Source organism: Medicago sativa, chromosome 8 (genome assembly GCF_051527215.1).
Source record: "Medicago sativa cultivar Bolivia chromosome 8, Bolivia_mono, whole genome shotgun sequence".
Taxonomy (NCBI): domain Eukaryota; kingdom Viridiplantae; phylum Streptophyta; class Magnoliopsida; order Fabales; family Fabaceae; genus Medicago; species Medicago sativa.
This window is the reverse complement of record NC_140756.1, coordinates 27,689,398-27,710,449: the sequence shown is the minus strand read 5'-3', so window position 1 is coordinate 27,710,449 and position 21,052 is coordinate 27,689,398. Positions and strand designations below refer to the sequence as shown.

Genomic DNA, 21,052 nt, shown 5'->3' with positions numbered 1-21,052 from the left:
TGATACGTAACGGGATGGGATTATGTCTTCTATTTCTATTCCTTACGTATTACTTATGGATTTTTATGAATAAATGTTGAACAAGACTTATGAGATTTTTATGTTGAGGCCTGCGTGCCAAAGATTATTTTTATTGTTGAACTAATTTCCGCTGCGAAGTTTTGAATTACTTATGTTAAATGATTTTGAAGAATAAATTGTTATTTATTCAGTTTATGAATTATTAAGAACTGTAGCATTCCATTTAAAGTTGAAAAAAACTCTGATTTATTTATGAAATTTTTACGTTGGGAAAACGGGGTGTTACAATTGGTATCAGAGCAGGTCGGTCCGTCCGGCCAAGTAGATGAGTCGTTGTGTCGTGTCGTCATGTTTTCTAGTTAGTAGTTATGTTTTTTATGTGATCATGTTTAACCGACTAACTTGATGTGGTTTTTGTGTTTTGTTTGAAGAAGTAATGACTAAATTTATTTTCTATTGTGCTTGAATTTCGAGGACGAAATTCTTTTAAGTTGGGGAGAGTTGTAACGCCCTCTTTTTATTTAATTATTTTAATTAGTTTTAGAATATATTTATATATTTATATGATGTATATGAGGGATATATGATTTGTTGAGATTAGATGTCTTTTTATAATTTAGTTAATATATTTTGTTGAGTGATATTTTGTTATGTTATATGTTGGTATTTACTAGCATAATATATTTGTTAATTGTTATAGATATATATTTGTTATTTGGTGTATTATTATATATTTAGTAGAGAAATATTATTTATTAGAATATGAGGATTATTAGTGTGAGTGGATTTGGGGGTTAGAATAGAAAGAAGAGTAAGTTGTTGGGCCTAAATAGATTTGGGAAGAATATTGTAGTATTATAAATAGAGAAACTTAGGTTAGAAAGAGTTTACCCTAAAACCGCTTTTTTGGAAAAGAGGAGAACAAGAAAGAAGAGAAGAGAAGAGAAGAGAAAAGTCAAGAGAAGAGGACAATACCTTAGGAAAGAAGAACGTTGCTGCTGATTCAGGAATTAATCTAAGGAGAGGGTGAGACTATCTTGCATTAATATTAAGTTGTTAAATCATTAGATTACATCTAACAAGTTGGGGAGAGTTTGTGAGAAATGAGGAATTAGGGTTTTAAGTGAAGAATTGAGGATTAACAAATGAAAAGTTGTTAGATTGATGTAGAAACTGTGTACAGACCTTAGATAATTCATAGGATGATTATTGGATATAGTTTTGAGGTTAGAACCATGGAATTGGATGAGATGTCGGTGAGTTTAAGAATTAGGGTTTAAGAATTGTAATAGGTTGTTAATAGATTTGAGAACTCTTTGAATTTTCATACAGTAAGTTGATGAATAATTAGTGTTCTAATGATAGGGTAATCACAGGGTAATGATTAGGGTCAAGTTTGGAGAGTATTGGATCGAATACAAAGTGGAAAAGATTTCCCCAAGGCGAAATCGCAGCTGAACTGCGATTTTACTGTCAGTGTACAAAACGTGTTTTTATTGTCTCAGTTTGACAATTTTAAGTTCTGAACTGGGTTTAGGTGTAAACACGAAAGTTGTAGGTATGAATGTTAGCTTTCTACTGCTGTTGGTCTCACGTCAATAGGATTTATAGAACTTGAGTTATGGTCAAATTACTGCACGTAGGTCACAGTGAATTTTTATGGACTTTCAGCACAACTTTTCCGAATTTAAAATTAAAACTGGTATTGATCGGTACATAATTGGTCTTAGGCATAAACATAAAAGTTTTAGATAATTTTTTATTTTTGAAGGATGTTTTAGATAATTTTGTTAGCTTTCCAGTGGTTTTGGTTTGACGTGAAAATGATGTTTGGTCTTTGAGTTATGATGAAAATACTACAGGGAGGTCTTAGCGAAATTGTACGGTGACAGCATTCTCTGTTTCATGTTTTTGCGTTTGGTTCATATGTTCCTGTTTTGAATTGATCTTTGTTGTAAACATGAAAGTTGTTGATATTTGTGATATCTTTCCAATAGCTTTGATTTGACATGAAAATATGTTGTGGATAATTTATTATGTTTTTACAAAGATACATAGTGAATTATTGTTGATGTTTAAATACGATGTTATATGAAGTTGTTTATGATTGATGAATATGATGTTTTAAGATGTTGTTTATTATCATCTGATATTGTTATATTATGATATGACACGAATTATTTATGTGATCCATATGTTGTCAAGATGTTAAGATGTTAAGACGTTAAGAGTTGTTAAGTCGTCAAGTCGTTATGAAGTCATCAAGTTATTAAGATGATATGTTGTCAAGATATCAAGATGTTAGGATGTCATAGATGTTCATGAAGTTTTCTAAGTTGTAGGAAGTTGAGTCCATTGCATACTCATATATGTTGGTTGGGGGCTTGATGCTCTGGAATGCTTAGTCATTCACACGATTGGTTGGGAGCTTGATGCTCTGAAGAGCCTATTTAGGCTCATATAACTTGGTTGGGAGCTTGATGCTCTGTATTGGTACCAAATGCATTTGCATAAGTTTTAAGATGATTTAAGATGTGAAGTTGTCGAGTTGTCAAGTTGTTAAGTTGTCAAGATGCTAAGATGATTTGAGATGTTAAGAGTTACATAGTCGAGTTGAGTCGCATTGTCGAGTTAAGTGAGGTTTGATTATGAAGTTTGATTGTGACTCGATGATTATGATTTAATGATGATGAATTTGATTACGAAGTTGTTTTCGATAATGCTATGTTTTGATAATGATACTTATGTGAATTACATAATGATGCTTATGATTATATTTGATGTTAGATGTTGATGCTTATGATTATTATTGATGTTAGATGTTATGTGATTTATGATAAGATGTTATGTGATTTATGATAAGGTGTTTGTGACTATTATTTGATGACATGTGATGATGTTTTATGATTAATAATTGAGGTTATTTGATGAAGTATATGACTAATGTAGGAAGAATAATGACACTAGTTAAGGAAGTTTAAGTTATTAGATATGATTAATGCATTATAAGATGTTTAAGTTGTTGAACGTACTTTATATGATTTATATGCTTAATATTATTGTTTGAGAAATCTCACCCCTCTGCTTGGAAATGTTGCTCTTCGTATGGGTAACTTGCAGGTAACCAGGATTAGTTGCGGTCGTGAGTGGACTCCTCACAAGTGTGTCTTAGGTGCTCTGATACGTAACGGGATGGGATTATGTCTTCTATTTCTATTCCTTACGTATTACTTATGGATTTTTATGAATAAATGTTGAACAAAACTTATGAGATTTTTATGTTGAGGCCTGCGTGCCAAAGATTATTTTTATTGTTGAACTAATTTCCGCTGCGAAGTTTTGAATTACTTATGTTAAATGATTTTGAAGAATAAATTGTTATTTATTCAGTTTATGAATTTTTAAGAAGTGTAGCATTCCGTTTAAAGTTGAAAAAACTCTGATTTATTTATGAAATTTTTACATTGGAAAAACGGGGTGTTACAACTGTCTTCTCTGGGATCTAAGTTGATTAGCTTGTATTCTCCCCCGTAAGTTGAGGGTTTTAAGATCTTACTACTCCTATATGAACTTTTATTTGGCGGTCAGAGGCTATTGACGTAACATTGTCGAGCCCACGTGCTTTTCGACGTGCATTGTAGCGTTCTTTCTGTTTTCTAATGGAAACTTCAAAGTGAGATGCGAAGTGGATATTATGGCTCATGGAGCGTTAAGTATCGACCTCCCAATGATAAGTTTTTATGTAGATTGGGGTATCAACCACCATTAACTTCACATTTTCTCTTGGAATCAAACTGGTCCGGTTTTGACCGGTTTACGTAGTTTTTTTTTCCGGTTGGATTCAATTTTGACTAGTTCAATTACATGGTCGATCTTATAGCTTGATTAGATGGATAAGTGCTCAATTCTTGGTTGAACCGGTCTGACTGGCCGGTCTGATCCAATATTTAAAGCAATGCACAATTTATCAATGTAATTGTATTTTCACATGCAATTACTGCAATGATACACGGTCTGTGCATTTACACGGATCTTTAACAAGTTGTTATTAAAATTAATACAACTAATCATTTCACTGGAATAGATAACAACTGACTCAACGACAATGAATGTTAACTTCGTTGGTAATTAGTTGACTCACTCGCTAGGTCGTGGTTCAACACTCGCTACCGATGTGAGGACCTATTTGATGGTTAAACTGTAAATACCTCAAAACTATTCTTTGAGTCTTGAGATTTATCTTGATCTATTGAACCCTGAAAGTCTAACTCATCTAAACTTGTCTTTAACTAAAAAAAGGAAGAAAGAAAAACTAATTGTTGAAACTCAAGTGAGACAATAATAATTAAGAGGAGAGAGTTTGTAACCCCACTTATGAGTATTCTCCAAATCATAGTGCTAGTTCTTTTCCTTTCTCAAAGAGCGCCAATCCTTAAAAATCCAGTGGCCAAAGACCTTCCAAAAGTGCATGTTCTTAGTCCACCAACATGCTTCTTAACCCTCGAACCACTCTACTCTTGCAAATTCAATTTCCTAAACCCCCAACCCTCAAGCCTTCCACTGCAACAATTCATGCTTTCCCACAACCATAATCACCAACAATTCCCGTCATATTATATGGCGCAGTATATCCCATCACCGCAGACGTTCTCAACCTTCTTCCCTCGCTCAGTCTAGTATTCACCTCCAATGTTGCAACTGATCACATCAACCTTCGCGAGTGCCATTGTCACAGAATCCAGGTTACCGGTGCTGGAGAAATTTTCTCGGAGGATGTGGGTGATATGGTGGTGGCATGCGCTAAATCAAGATTGAAAAGAAACAAGTTTGCAAGGGACAAACTTGTAAAAATTGGGTTCCGAAATCCACCAGAAATTGAGAAAACTCTTTAAAATATTATTGAATGAATGAAATTTGTATGTTAGGCTACATATGTTAAACTTAAATAGGGAAAAAACAAAACTCTAATGCGCCAAAAACCCAAAATATAAAATAAAATAGGCATTATTGAAATTGGGTTAAAATAAAAAATACTATAGAAATCTTCCTACATCACGTTTCTAATTAATATCATGAGTAAAGTGATGGAATTTGGTCTAATGTTTAGATTGAAGCGGTCAATTAATTATACTATATATAAACCCCTTTTGTTTTTTTTTCTTCACATTTCTTAAAGAAAAGTTTTTGTGCGATTATTGTTTCTATTTTGTGTGGTAATATTACCAAATTATCATTTGTTTGTATGTGTATTTAATTTGACTTTTCATATTTCAAGATAACTTAGTAGTATTAATCAAAGATATGTTTAGGAAAAAAACAATAAATTCATCTAGTAATTTGAAAAGAGATTTATATTTATAGACAATTTTTTAGTCAAATGAGTGCTTACATACAGAGATGGATGAAGTAATAAAATACTCTCTCCGTCCCAAGTTATAAGAAAAAAACTAATTTTTCCCCAAATTATAAGCTAAAAAAACTAACTTTTATCATATTTAATTATGTTATTTCAAAAAATATATTTTCCAAAGAGAAATTAAATGCAAATTTCATTCATTTTGCTCTCCCTTTCATTATATCAATAACTAATAACCAATGAAATTTGTTTTTACATCTTTCTATAAAACTTATTCTAAGAATAACAAAAGAAAATATACTACAAACTACTATGTTTTGGTTTTCTTAATAATGTAAAATAATTTTTTTTTTTTTATAATTTGGGACGGAGGGAGTGTTGTTTTAAAAGGAGTGTTCCTGACATTTAACATTTTAAAAAAGGGAAATGTTAACCGGTGCCCCCGAGTACTTGTTAAGGAATTAGAAAAGGAAATATTTTCTTGAAACTTGTGTATTCTATTTTTTAAATGTTAAAATATTACTCTTTTCAATGTAAATTATGTCTTCTATTTCTACTTTTAACTTCTTAACCCGTGCCCCGAGGGCACCGGAACAAGACCCTTTAAAAAAACGTGATCAATTGTAGAGAGTCTATTGAGTGGTCAACTAATTATCATAGGAGATAAATAAACTCAATGATGCACTATCTTCATTCACCCTAATCCAACAAGACTATACTCAAAGTCAATCGCAAAATCAAAACAGCAGCAGTAGTAGCATTGAACATCCTAAAAAATCTCCCCAAAGTATTCCTTCATGGTCCACCCGAATTCTCCTCGATCCTCCAACCAAATCCTTCTCAAAACTTCCACATTATAAACCCTACTTCCCTTCTCTCACTCCAAAAATTCATATCCACAAATCCTCAACACATTTCCTCCATCGCCGCCATTGTCACTACCGGTCTCTGCCCCGTCGACGCCAACGTTCTCCAACTTCTCCCCTCCCTCCCTCTCATCTGTACCCGCAGCGTCGGGACCAATCACATTGACCTCGACGAGTGTTAGTTCAACTAGATAAGCTGTAGTACTTATTTCAACTAGAGGCTACCATCAAAGTTGTTAAATATAGGCTACGTAGTGATTTTGATCAAATCTTAAATGGTAAATGATCGAAGGAAAATGTCAATGAAGTTAATAGAACTAGACTTGCTAGTAATTGTGTTAGGTCTTATTTAAGCCTTAAATGGCTTATCATTTTCGACACTAGATTTGAATTTTCAAAATGTATTGAGCTTCAAGATACATGTTACATTCCCTCAGAAAAAAAAAATACATGTTACATTAATGTTACTGTAATTCTATGGTCAAGCTATTATTTGATATTAATGTTATTGCATGTGCATTAATATAGCTTTCAATTTGAAGACCGTTCTAATAGAAATATTTGATCATTTATGCTGGTTTCTCGACTCTTGTTAGCTTTCAAGATTTATAATTTTTTTCTAATGAACAACCAATTTCCTTCTGCATAAATATTGCTAACGTAGTCTGGAGGAGACTTTCTGTTTCAATTTCTGTGTTGTTAATAAAAGAGATGGTTCAGAAACGTAAAAACTTCACTCAACGCTAACTCCATTTTCTCATATAATATAATATTGATTTTTACTTATAGCTTATGCACACTCTAGTAGATGTGGTGGTCACCATACTTTAGTGAGAAGAGGTAACGGAGCCATGAATTTAGCTTAGGAGGGACCGATTTGAAAGTATAATTTATTGAAGAAAAATTAAATTTTCAAATGCATGATATATACAAGATATTTAAGAAATTATAAGGTATATTCAAAATTAGTAATAGATATCCAAAATTATAAGAAATTTTTAAAGATATATGAAAGTTGAATATCTTAAGGTTTGTCAGAAAATGACAAGACTAAAATGATATTTGAATAGCTTTGAAAGAAAATATGAAAATGAGAACGTAGGATGATGCAATCGCAACATGTGAACCTTTTGTAGTGGTTGAGAGTGTGAAAACAAATTTACAAGCAATGATTCAATATTTCTAAGATTCTTCTATAAATTGGAGAAAAAACTCGTCTCTTTTTCAGTGTTAAAGATTTTTGTATAAGGACAAACATATTGAGTCAAAAGAAGATCATTATACAATATCGTATAAAAGTTCACAAAAAATTAATATTGAGACTGAAAAATATAATAACATACTACTATAGTTTTTTTTTTTCTCAAAAGTTTTGGGGACCGTGGCCATTGCTTGCTAGTCCCCCTTCTAGCTCCTTCCATGATAAGAAGACAAATCATACAACTACAAAAGGCATAAAATAGAATTACGCATAGCAAACAACTGGTGTACATATAAAATAAAAGTAAGTATAAACCTCAAAACCTTATTGCAGAAAAACATAAATGAGTCTACTATATGGGGATTTCGAAGAGACAATATATCCTGTCATGGGATGGTGGTTCATGTCTGAATGACCTACGCTGGAGGTTACAGGAAAGAAGAATCAATTATACATTTGTTTGGAAGGTGTGAATCTTTTGGCGGTATTTGACATTTCGTTCTTCATTAGTTGGGTATTTCAACTATTAATCCAGCTGATGTTTTGGAACTCGCGGTTCAATTTGGAGGTTCAAATGGTTTCAAGAAAGATAATCGTGTTGGACTTCAAGTTGTATGGTTGGATACTATTTAGATTGTTTGGAAGGAGCACAATCCAGGATTTTTTTTAAACATACAATAGTTAACATTGGATCGGTTACTGAACCGCATCAAACTTCATTCTTTCGTCGACTTTCATTTGCGCCGGTCCAACTCTTTGGCTTTTCTTGATTTTAATAATATTTTTTTGTCCCTTTGCGGGACTACTTGTGCTATAAGAGATGTTTGTTTATTTTATGTCATCGTAAACTTAACTCAGTTGATAGGGACCTTGCATCATATATGCAAGGTTCGGGGTTTGAACCTCGGCTATCAACAAGAAAAAAAAAGTTTATTTTATAATATTTTATGGCCTCTAAATGAAACTTGCACATCATTTTAAGAGATGTTAAAAGAAGAAAAACAAGAATTACAAAACGCAAAAAAGAACACAAACCTTTTTTTTTTTGAGAAAAAAAAAAGAACACGTACATGAACACAACAAATTATTTAATAAAAATAAATAAATTCTAAATTACATAATTACCCATCTTTTTAAAAGAAAAGGAGGTGTTTTTGGTCCAAAGCAAAAAGTTGCTCATGCTATATATATATTAGATAGTTAGGGTTTGGAAATGAACCCTAGCTGCTGCTACCCACTTTGTCCCATCCACTGGCCGCTCTTCACATTATTATCCGCCGTCAATCATTTCAACCACACACAGGTATGTGCACCGGATCTGATTGCATCTATATATTCATTATAATTTCTGCCAAATCATTTCATTACTTCTGTGATCTTGTTGCAGGATCATTGTGACCTGATGCTATTCCTTCCTTGATCATGATTTTAGTTTATTGACGTCATCTACTATGTCCTTTCATTGGTTGTTTGTTGGTGTCATCGTTCTATTTTTCTATTTCAAGTGTAATTTCTCTGATTAAAAAAGCAGAAATTCCGAGGTTCAAAGGACTGATCGATAAAAATGGTACTCAGAAATTTACGTTTTTTTTATCGTTTACATGGTTGTGAGTCATTTTATTGCATTTTTTGAATTTTGTGCTGAACTGCTGATCTTGTTTTGCTTTTTGAATTGGCTAGTGCATGTCATGGCTGCTAGTTAAATGTTGAAAAATCTAATCACCTCGTTTCAATTGAAAATACCTAATCCATATCAATAGCTGCTATACAATCACATTAAAGTCTCTTGTTATTATGACTTACTTATACAATCACGTAGGTGTTATTTATTTTGGAGTACTAAGATGCTTTGATTTCTATTTCTTTGGCAGGTAGATTCTGCAACCATTGGCAGATTTTGCTGGGCTATCTTTGGGAGATAATTTTCAAGGAATCCTTTAGCCTTGAAATGTAATCCACAAGCGTTGATTTTAGATGAAGTAGTGAAGCACATAATGGATCTACAACAATCTGCTAGAAACGCTAGAAAAATATATTTTGATATAATATATTTTGATTTTCATCTTTTGTCTTCCCTTGTTCTTAGGATCCTAGCAAATCGAACTGCTGCACAAAAATCGAGATTGAAAAAGCTCGATTATATTGCTGATTTGGAATGGATCCTAGCAAATCGAACTGCACAGAAATCGAGATTGAAAAAGCTCGATTATATTGCTGATTTGGAACAAATGGAAAAATATTTGAAGGTTCAATATATGTTCTCAGTCTTGAAGAGAACTAGATTATCCCCGATCGCGAAATTGAAATAAATTCATATAATTTGTGTTGTTTGATCTCCATCAATTGCTCTACATGTAGAGCGGCTGGTTACCACTTCAAAGAATTTCAATTTGTATTGATCTATTCACATATCAACTTGTAAATTGGAATTCAATTGTAAAATTCACATGCAACAGCTGTGAAAGTGTTTAAATTCCTCATTGATCCTACACAAAGATTTAAGGTTCACTAGCTAGTTCAAAATGATTGCTCAAAAATGTATTTTAGATTTTATATGTACTGCGAACATATTAAATTCTAGGAATGACATTCTAGATTTTGATAAATGAATGTTAAGTCAGAAGTTTAAAGGGATTGCTCCAAAATTTAATTTAGATTTTATGTTTATGTTTACCGTGAAATTATCAAATTCTAGTAATCACATTCTAGATTTTGTTATTTATTAATATTGATCATGTCTCATTCTAGTGTGAAAATATTAAATTCTTGATTCTAGATTTAAAGTTGGGATGTTAAGTGAGAAGTTTAAAATTCTTGATTCTAGATTTAAAGTTGGGATGTTAAGTGAGAAGTTTAAAAGGATTTCTCAAAAATTTAATTTAGATTTTATGTTTAGTGTGAAATTATCAAATTTTAGTGATGACATTCTAGATTTTGATATTTATTGATATTGATCATGTCTCAATTATCTTTTAAATAGTTGTCATTCCACTTGGGTTTGTATGATGTCTTGACTTGGGACCTTAGAGCGTGTCAATTTCGGTGGCTAGTTTGACATTTAAAAAGAAACTTTTAAATAGTTTAAGTTTATGGTTCAGTTTATTTCATTTTATGAATTAATTTTTTTTTTCCTATTTTGAAGGTTTTTGAAGGCCAAATTTCACCAACAATCCTTTTTTTTTTTATATGATTATAAGTTAGTAGATAAATACACTCAATGATGCATTTCCATCTTACGTTATGAGCATCATTTTTCTATTACATTCTCTTATTGATGCTATTGAAAAAATGCTAAATGCATTTTGGTGGGGGCATGGAGGAAGTAATAACAGAGGTATTCATTGGCTTTCTTGGGAGAAGCTTACTGTGCACAAGAAATATGGTGGCATGAGTTTTAAAGATTTAACGACATTCAACTTAGCAATATTGGGTAAACAAGGGTGGAAGTTTCAAACCCAACCCGAGTCTTTGGTAACGAAACTTTTTAAGGCGCGGTACTTTCCTCGAAATGATTATTTAAACGCAAAGGTAGGACACAATCCAAGTTTTGTTTGGCGTAGTATTTTTTAGTGCAAAGACGATTGTCCAATCAGGTGCTAGATGGAAAATTGGAAACGACATAAATATTCCTTGTTTGAATCCCCGTGGTTAAGAAATGGGGGAGTTATTTCGGGTGTTGGGAAATCTAGTGATGTGCTTCAGAATGCTCGATTCCACTCATTGATTGATCAAAATACTTATGGCTGGAATTACAACGTGGTTAATTATTATTTTGATTATGATATTGTGAAGGAGATAATTAGAACTCACATTTTTCATCAAGTGGAGGAGGATGCTTTGATATGGAAGGCAGAGAAAAACGACCAATATTCGGTTAAAAGTGAGCACCAGTTGTGTTGAAAATATAGCAGATAATTCATACTTGCACCGAGTAGGCAGTTGGGATAGAATTTGGAGACTCAAAGTTCCACTGAAAGTGAAGAATTTGCTTTGGAGAGTTTGTCAGGGTTGCTTACCACACGAGCTAGGTTGTTGGATAAAGGAGTGAACTGCACATCTTTATGTGGTTTGTGTGATGAAAGATACGAGGACATGATGATTCATGTTTTATTTGGTTGTCCGCGGGCAAGGAATGTTTGGCAGCAACATTTGTTATGGAGCAATGTGTATTCAGTAATGCTTATTAACAATACAGCAGCTGAAGTCATATTTGCACTTCTACGTGAATTGTAACATGACCAATCCCAGTTGTTTGCAAAATACTTACTTTTCAAGGTGTTATTTTTTTTGGAGTACTAAGATGCTTTGATTTCTATTTCTTTGGCAGGTGAAATTCTGCAACCATTGGCAGATTTTGCTGGGCTTTCTTTGGGAGATAGTTTTCAAGGGTTCCTTTAGCCTTGAAATGTAATCCACAAGTGTTACACAACACTGGCAATGGCTTCTCGTATGGTCTTTTACGCCAAACTTATCGAGATTGAAAAAGCTCGATTATATTGCTGATTTGGAACGGATGGAAAAATATTTGAATGTTCAATATATGTTCACGTGTCTCGAAGAGAATTAGAAATTCTAATTTTACCAAATTGAAATTGAAATAAATTCATATAATTTGTGTTGTTTGATCTTCATCAATTGCTCTACATGTAGAGTGACCAGTTACCACTTCAAAGAATTTCAATTTGTATTGATCTATTCACATATCAACTTGTAATTTAGAATTCAATTGTAAAATTGACATGCGACTGATCTTGATCTGATTATTTGAATGGCATAACTCAAGAAATTGTTTGATCTATCAGCTGAGAAAGTGTTTAAGTTCCTCATTGATCCTACACAAAGATTTAAGGTTCACTAGCTAGTTCTAAATGATTGCTAAAAAATGTATTTTAGATTTTTTGTCTATATGTACGGTGAACATATTGAATTCTAGTATAAATTTATTTTACTTAGGTCAAATAAGAATTCACTTATCACTATTGTGATACTTCATTCTACTCTTATAACAATATCTTAAAAAAAAAATATTTTATTTTATAATTGTATATCTTCAAATTAATGATTCCACGTGATATAAAAGACGTCTCGTTAAATTTTATTGCAAAACTAATTGATGTTGTTCAAAATATGTTTTTAATTTTAGATCCATGAGCAATGCATATCATATAGTTTTAATGATTCTAGATCTTCATTTCCTAGTTCTCAATAGAAGAAAATTGAATCGTTGACAATAACACCAAATTTAATTTAAATCTTTTGGTAAAATATTTTTCACCTACATACCAATTAGACTCTAACTTCTTCTATTAAAGAGCTTGATAATAAAATATGAACGGTGTTTTAGTTAACAGAAAAAAAAATATTGGAATTGTTGTGATGGGCAGAATTGGTTCAGAAGTCGCAGAGCATTCGGTTGCGACAAACACCAATGTACTCATTCTGTGTTGTGATTTAAACGACCAAACAAGTCACATTGTCAACAAAGAAGTGATGTTGGCACTAGGAAAAGGAGGAATTATAGTGAATGTTGGAAGAGGTGCTCTCATTGATGAAAAGAAATTGTTGAAATGTTTGATTGAAGATGAGATTGGAGGTGCTGGTTTGGATTTGTTTGAGAATGAACCTGATGTTCCTAAAGAGTTCTTTTCATTGGATAATGTTGTCCTTTCACCACATGCAGCTGTCTACACTTCAGAGTCACATATGGATATACGCCAACTAGTTGAACAAAATTTGGAAGCTTTCTTCTCAAATAAGCCTTTGATCACTCCAGTTATATAGTTGATTGAATGTGTGTTTGAAAATCTCAATATCCATTGTTTATTCACATTCTTTGTTGAAACCTTTTGAATCTGTCTGTTCTTTCAATGTTTCTAGGTCAAGTTGGTGGTGCTCGATAGGAGCTATCTACCAGTTTGAGAGGCTATTAAGAATGTTATTTCAATGTTTATTAAGTATCAAATGTTTAGTTATTTACACATGGTTAGAGATCAGGCCCGGCCCTTGCCATGTGCAAGGTGAGCTACGGTGCCGGGCCTCGCAATCTTAGGAGCCTCAAAAAAAAAATTAATATAGCACTCAAAAGTGTTAGGTATATAAAATAAAATATAAAAAATCAATAGATATCTTAGAATAGTTTAGTAGTAAAATAGAATGCATTTGAGTCATCGGTCTTGAGGTTCAATCCCGAACATTTGTGTGAATTTGAACCAAATATAAAAGTCTTAATTACATACACAACTACTAGGCCATTATAATTTAAAATGCATTTCAGAGTTATCTATGAATGTAGAAAACTACTATATATCTTGAATTTTTTGTCATCTATTTCCATCAACATGCACGTCTTTAGTAAAAATAATTGCTAATTTTAATTTCGGTGGCTAATAACCATTATACGAGTGTTATTTTCAATTTAAATAGAAGACTAATCTTTTTAAAAAATTGTACGTTTTTTTTATTAGGGGCCTATTTTTACTACGAGAGCCGAGCCTCTAATGTTATAGGGACGACCCTGTTAGAGATCAATAAATTCTGTGAATAAAATAATTGTATTTCATTTTATGGATGTTTCAATATGATTCATTATGAGACATTCATTCAACCCTCGTGCTCTTAGACTTTTGTTTTTACATCTTCTCCATTTTATGGATATTTCAAGACTTTTGGTTTAAAAGTTTTAAGTCTTGAATTTTTCTTAGCTTTAGGTTTTGAACTATTTAGAGCGTTGGACTCTGGAATCTTTGCTTTTGATTTGATCAAAACCTTAACCTCTAAAGCCCTTGACTCTGACTTGTTCAGAGCCTTAATTTTCCAGCTTATGGAACAAAGTAGGAATACAGATCCTTCTCTATACAATCAACATAAGGAGATTTCTTTTATTTTCCAAGAACATGCATTTTCTTAATATGTGCTTCTTTTGAGATACCAATTACTTCTCATTTGTTTCTGCTTACACCATAAATCATTGAAACTAATTGGCTTCCGTCAATGTCATCTATGATAAACTCCAGAAGAGCAAGTTCATGCTTGTTCAGGGGATTATCAACTTTCTTTTGAGTATATGAGGGTTAAACTTTCTCTAGAATTTCAGTTCTCATCAAGAGATTTTCATTCTGTATACTTAGAGTTTTAGATTCCTCTGTCACCAAATCATATTGTCTTTGTAAATTTTTTAAGCTTTTTGATTTTCTAAGACAACGGCCTATAAGCTCTTTGATCGCATTGACTATATCTTCACGAATCATTTTAGAAAATACCTCATCATCATCAATAAAATCTGCTTCAGAAGTTGTTGCAGCCATCAGATCAGATTAGCTTCTTTATCATTTTTTTTCTCCAGATTCTGACTCCTTGTCAAGTTCATCCCATGTTGTCATAAGACTTTTCTTGAATTTTCGCTTGAAGTTGTCTTTCATTGAGCTTCCTTCTTTGACTTGTCCTTCTCCAACTCTGGACAGTCAGCTATGAAGTGACCATGTTTCTTGCAGCTTAAGCAACCTTTCTGATCATCATTCTTGTCTTTGTAACATGATCCTTTGGATCCATTACTTCTACATGGAAACCTCTTCTTCTTGGTCAGGTACTGAAATATTTTGGTCAGAAATGCCATCTCTCCAGCATTTGAACCATTTTCAAAGTCTTCATCCGGGGTTTCTTCTTCTGATTCAACAACTTGATGAGCTTTAGCAGATTTTTCCCTTAAATTTCAGAGCAATGAATTTGGACTTCTTAGAAGGTTCATCACCAATAAGCAATATCTCATGACTTTTTAAAGAATTTATCAGATTCTCAGACTAAGTTTGTTCAGATCCTCTGCTTCTTGAATGGATGTAACTTTTGGTCTGAACCTAGCAGGAAGACTCCTAAGAATCTTCTTGATATGGTTAGGAACAATATATATTTTATTAAGAATCTGAAGGCCAAATAAAAGAGTCTGAAACCTTCAAAACATGGTTTCAATATCTTCATCTTCCTTCATTCTAAAAATATCATATTGATGAACCAACTCTTAGCTATAGTTTCTTTCACTTGTTGGTTTCCTTCTTATGTAGAACACAGTGACTTAAATATGGCTTTAGCAGTGGATTTATTAACCAAAATACCATGCATCCTATGGTGCTTTGTTGTAGATCTTGCTCTGAGCCTCAATGAGGCTCTTTCTGTCCACCATCATGCCTTCAGAGTCAACCAGGAAGGTGACACCATCCTCAATTATGTCCCATAGCTCATCACAAACTCATATGATGTTACTAAACATCTTGCTTTTTCATCATGAGAACTGAGTGGCATCATCATGGAATGATGGAGGTCTAACTGAATAGTTTTTCAGATGTAGAAGTGTTGTTATTGTAATCATATTGTACTTGAGCACCACAACCACCAATACCATAACCGATACCAGAATCATCAAACATGTTTTTCTCTTATCATCTTTTCTATGACACAGCCAAGTGGCTGACCACAGACTGTGCTCTGATATCAACTGAAGGTGAGAGAAAAAACACAAGAGGGGGGATTGAATTGTGCTGTCTTTCTCAAACTTTTTCTAAATGTTTCACTAATCAGAGTCTGAAAGTAATATTCTTTGTCTAATGTAGAGTTTTGAATACATGGGTTAAGATCAAAACACACACACACACACACACACAAAGATATAGAGAGAGAGAAAGAGAGAGAGATCAATTTATACTATTTCTTCTCACAAATCGAGAGTAGTCTAGTCCTCTTGCACTTTCAAGAGATTTTCACTATAATCACTAAAGATTACAAATGCTAAAGCACACAAGCAAGAGAATTCTAATGCTCAATAACAACTGAAAGAGACTTCTCACAATCTTACTTAAATCAAATAAATGATTGTTTGATTTTACACTTGATATGCAATCAGAGGTGTAGACAAATACAAAACAAAGTAGACTCTAAGGATTACGAATTTCTAAGATATAAAGTTTATAAGAAATTCTAAGTTCAAATGCGCTCTTATTTTGACAGAGTAATGAAACTTTCAAAATGTACAGAGTCTTGTATTATTCTTCTTCAAATATTCAAAATGTATAGAGAAGGATATGAGAGACGCATGAGAGAAGCCAATTTCGTTGAAAAAACATTTGAAATTTCTTTGCTTCAAAAGAAATTATCTGTTTCATTCCATTTATCCTTGAAGTTTTTCGTTTATTTTTGCAAGTGATTAGAAGAAGACAAAGTGTACTAACTGAGTTTGATAGTGACATCTTCAGAAGAATACAAAGTATGAAGTGTCCTTTAAAGTTTGATGTCCTTTATAAACTACTTCTTTAGATTCCAGATCTTCAGAGCCTGATCCTCAAGAAGCTACACTTCTTCAGAGTCTGGCGTTCTTCTGGTCTAGAACTTCAGATTTTCTTCAAATTTCAATTGCTCTTGTATAAACTTTATTCATCACCAGTGGCGGAGCCACTCACAAGAGTGTGGGGGCTCATGCCTGCACAATTTTTTTAAAATGCATTGCTACTATATGTCCATATTAGTAGCTTTTAGGTAATTTTATGTAGTTAAAATTTAATTTGTTTGCTTACTAACAACACAATCCATGAAAGAACATCTCACCTATTTAATTTTGTCTCTCACAATCATTTGATGACAAATTTTGTCAAAAAAATCATTTGATGACAAGTATAATTAAATTTAAATTGCATATTTTGGATCATAATACTTTTACAATTGCAATTTTATTTTATTTCAACAATCAATATAACATGGTAATGTAAGAAATAATTGCTACTTTTCATTCATCAAAAACATTCGTATATTTTTATAATATAAAAAGTACTAAAGTATATTTCGATGTATACATATATTCTTAAAAAATTATCATATTTTTGATATTATATATATGCCGTATATTGCCCCCACGTCTTAAAATTTCTGGCTCCGCCACTGTTCATCACCCAAACTTGATTTAATACATTAAATTTTAGTCTATGGTCCTGCACAACTAAACATACATTAGCATATTCAATTGTTTTTTTAATACGTTATCATCAAAACTTTAGAGACATTGTACAAAACTCATTTTATTTCAACATCTTTGGTATATCACGTCGGCATCCGTCAAGACAAAAACATGACTTGGTAGTAATAGTTGGGACTATCCATCATGAAGTCTTTTTTTAGTTGTATTCAGAATAAGCATCCAAAAAACCTGGAGTCTCGCACCTTGATGTCCCATTGGCTGATATATTTTTTTGACTTTTTTTATATTGATATTCCCACTTACTTAAGTAATTTCTTCATCGACTTTGGGAGGAAATCACTATCTTCTCTGGGAGGATATTATTGACTTGCGTAACACAAATAAATTTTGCAACTCGAACATACTTCTTTCTCGCGATGTTGTTGGTCTGTCCTTCCGCAAATCCTCCTAATATGAAATTGATATCATGTGGTGGTCGAAATTGATGCTTGATATCATTTGCTGGTCGTGTGGTCCTTATGGATCTATGCTCGTTAAGGCCATGTCGCGTCTCTAGTATAAATTGATATAATTTTTGTAGTCCTCAAATTTTTGCTTAGGGATATATCATGCAATCAATTGGGTTAGGGAAATGCAGTTTGATAATGTTGATTTTGAGTTTAACTAAAAAAATAGTACCTGGACGCCTTCAACAAAGATCACAAAGATGCTACAAAATTTAGACATTTTATATTAGCTTTTAGACATAGTTGTGCATCTCAATTCACAAACTCTCGTGTTGAGTTTAGTTAGAAATAAACAAATAAGTTTGCTTGCGCATTAGCAAGGATAGTCACATTTTCTGCTATTTCCGTTACTTATTCTCATGTACCAATATGCATAACCCAACTTCTTATTAATGAAAAGCTTATAAACATCATTCCCTAACTAAAATTTATTGAATATGATTCTGACGCCACATATCAAAATTTTTGAATTGGTCCTAAACTGTGGAGCTATCCTATTGGATTAAATGAAACTAATTGATGCAGCTTTGATTTTTTTTTTTTTTTTTGCATGGCCCTTTAAGAGAAATGAAAATCATAAAAAAGTGCTCCTTTTGATCCTTATTACAAGAAGAAAAAAACATCAAAACCAATATATTCATTAATTATTGTAACTTTATGAAATATTAAATACATTTATTAATATTAAAGAAAACTGATATTAAATAAAAGACAAAAAAATTATCCTCAACAATAATTACATATTAAAAATATCAATTTTTTTAGGGTCTTATTAACAAGTGCCCTAAGGGCATTGTTTAAGGAACCTACAAAAAGAAAGGTTGTCCTTGAAATACAAGTCAAATACATATAAAAGTCATAATTACATAATTTACAATGTAAAAATTACTATTTGTGGATGCTTAAACAATGCCCTAAAAACATTTGTTAGTTTTTATTAATTTATTTCTTATAATAAGGAGGGAGTACTAGATTCATTATCCTGTCTCTTTTCAAATTCAACAACCATCCACAACTCAACCAAACCTAACAAAGCAACATGGCAGATCAAAACGAAAACATTGAAGAAACCCAAGAAAATAATAATCTCCCAAAGGTATTCCTTCATGGTCCACCTGAATTCTCCTTCATCCTCCAACCCAATCCTTCTCACAATTTCCATATCTTAAACCCTTCTTCTCATCCTCCTCTCCACCAATTCTTATCCCTCAATCCTCACCATGCCTCCTCCATTGCCGCTATTGTCTGTATCGTCGGCTACACCGTCAACGCCGATGTCCTCCAACTTCTCCCCGCCCTCCGTCTTGTCTGCACCCCTAGCGCCGGAACTGATCATATTGATCTCGTTGAGTGTCGACGTCGCGGAATTCAGGTTGCCGGAGCTGGAAATCTTTTTTCTGAAGATGTTGCTGATATGGCTGTGGCTTTGTTGGTTGATGTTGGTAGGAAAATTTCAGTGGCGGATAGGTTTTTGAGAAGACAGGTTCAGTCGCCTGCATCTTGGGATTTTCCACTTGGTTCTAAGGTCTGCAATTATTTATTAATTTATGAAGAAAAATATTGCATAAAATGTCTGTTTCATACAATGCAGATAAATATTTAGTAGTAATAATTTAGGTGATACACAAGATATTCGGTATCATTTTTTATGATCCTGAATATTTTATTTTTACAATTGTTTGTTTTCTAGCCAAGTCGTCGTGTTTATTTATTGACACAAAAGTCAAGTCGTTTTTATAAAATGCTTGCTTCACATGATACAGATTGGTATTGCATAAAATATTCAGTGACGTTTTACATAATTTTTATGCCGACATCGTACTGTTATTTTTATATATCTATATGTTAAAAGAGTCTCCGTAACTCAGTTGTTAAGGACAATACATAATATATACAAGGTATGTGATTTGAAATTTTCAAGGTATGTTATATATCTATATGTTAACCTTAGAAATTTACAACTAACATGAGAACATATAGTATGTGTGAATTTGACTTTTCCATTCATACTAGCTACAAGTATTCAAAGAGTTTTGATAACAAATATGTGACTGGTGTTTCAGTTAACAGGGAAAAAGATTGGAATTGTTGGTATGGGAAGAATTGGCTCAGAAGTCGCAAAGAGGCTTGAAGCGTTCAATTGCATAATATCATACAATTCTAGGAATAAAAAACAATTTGTTTCATACTCTTTCTATTCAAGTGTCTTAGAGCTTGCAACAAACACCAATGTACTCATTTTATGTTGTGAACTAAACGACCAAACATGGCACATTGTCAACAAAGAAGTCATGTTGGCATTGGGAAAAGGAGGAATTATAGTGAATGTTGGAAGAGGTGCTCTCATTGATGAAAAGGAATTGTTGAAGTGTTTGATTGAAGATGAGATTGGAGGTGCTGGTTTAGATGTGTTTGAGAATGAACCTAATATTCCTAAAGAGTTCTTTTCATTGGATAATGTTGTCCTTTCACCACATGCAGCTGTGTTTACTTCAGAGTCTTTCATTGGTATCTGCCAACTCGTGGAACAAAATTTGGAAGCTTTCTTTTCAAATAAGCCTCTGATTAGTCCAGTCATATAGTTGGTGCTGATTGATATGTGCCACCAGTTTGAGAGAGGCTATTAAGAATGTTAGTTCAGTGTTTAGTAAGTTTCAAATGTTTAGTTATTTTCATATGGTTAGTGATCCATTTTCTGTATCTTTCAATATGATTCATTATGAGACATTCATGTTAGATATGATGGATATTGCATGTTTTCAGAATACACTTACTTGTTGAAACCATGATCAAACTCTTCTTTGCTTAGTTACGTGCTTCGGGATTTGGATTCTCGATAGAGCAAACCACAAACGAGCGTAATTTACTGAGTGATGGCAAAGGAGACCTAACCTCTATTTATAACCCATAATCCACGCTATCACTCATCATGGACCTAGTGATTGGGCCTAAACCTTGTTTCAACACAAATAAGTATTGGATGTGCAAACCTTGATTATCACATTCATCAGGTCTAATCATAATCGAATGAATCACACCATAAGCCCGTTTCTGTAAAACCCAAATCCACAATTGATTGTAGTCCACAAACTATTAAAAAAAATTATAACATTCTCCCACTTTGGCAAATTCAATTGTGTAATTTTT

The 21,052-nt window shown here is 32.7% G+C and overlaps 1 protein-coding gene, 1 long non-coding RNA gene and 1 pseudogene across 2 annotated transcripts; all 3 read left to right on the top strand.

Annotated features, from left to right (window-relative positions):
• The first annotated feature begins 8,666 nt into the window (after window positions 1-8,666).
• Window positions 8,667-10,111, top strand: LOC146898060 (uncharacterized). The gene is made up of 3 exons (XR_015023605.1): window positions 8,667-8,747; window positions 8,832-9,011; window positions 9,316-10,111. It is a non-coding gene; the product is annotated as an uncharacterized LOC146898060 (long non-coding RNA).
• A 2,709-nt stretch (window positions 10,112-12,820) lies between these two features.
• Window positions 12,821-13,225, top strand: LOC146898059 (glyoxylate/hydroxypyruvate reductase HPR3 pseudogene; annotated as a pseudogene).
• A 5,659-nt stretch (window positions 13,226-18,884) lies between these two features.
• On the top strand, window positions 18,885-20,691 carry LOC146898058 (glyoxylate/hydroxypyruvate reductase HPR3-like). The gene is made up of 2 exons (XM_085737879.1): window positions 18,885-19,430; window positions 19,969-20,691. Exons 1-2 carry the CDS (start codon window positions 18,945-18,947, stop codon window positions 20,485-20,487), a joined length of 1,005 nt encoding a protein of 334 aa, XP_085594005.1. The 5' UTR covers window positions 18,885-18,944; the 3' UTR covers window positions 20,488-20,691.
• Window positions 20,692-21,052: the final 361 nt, after the last annotated feature.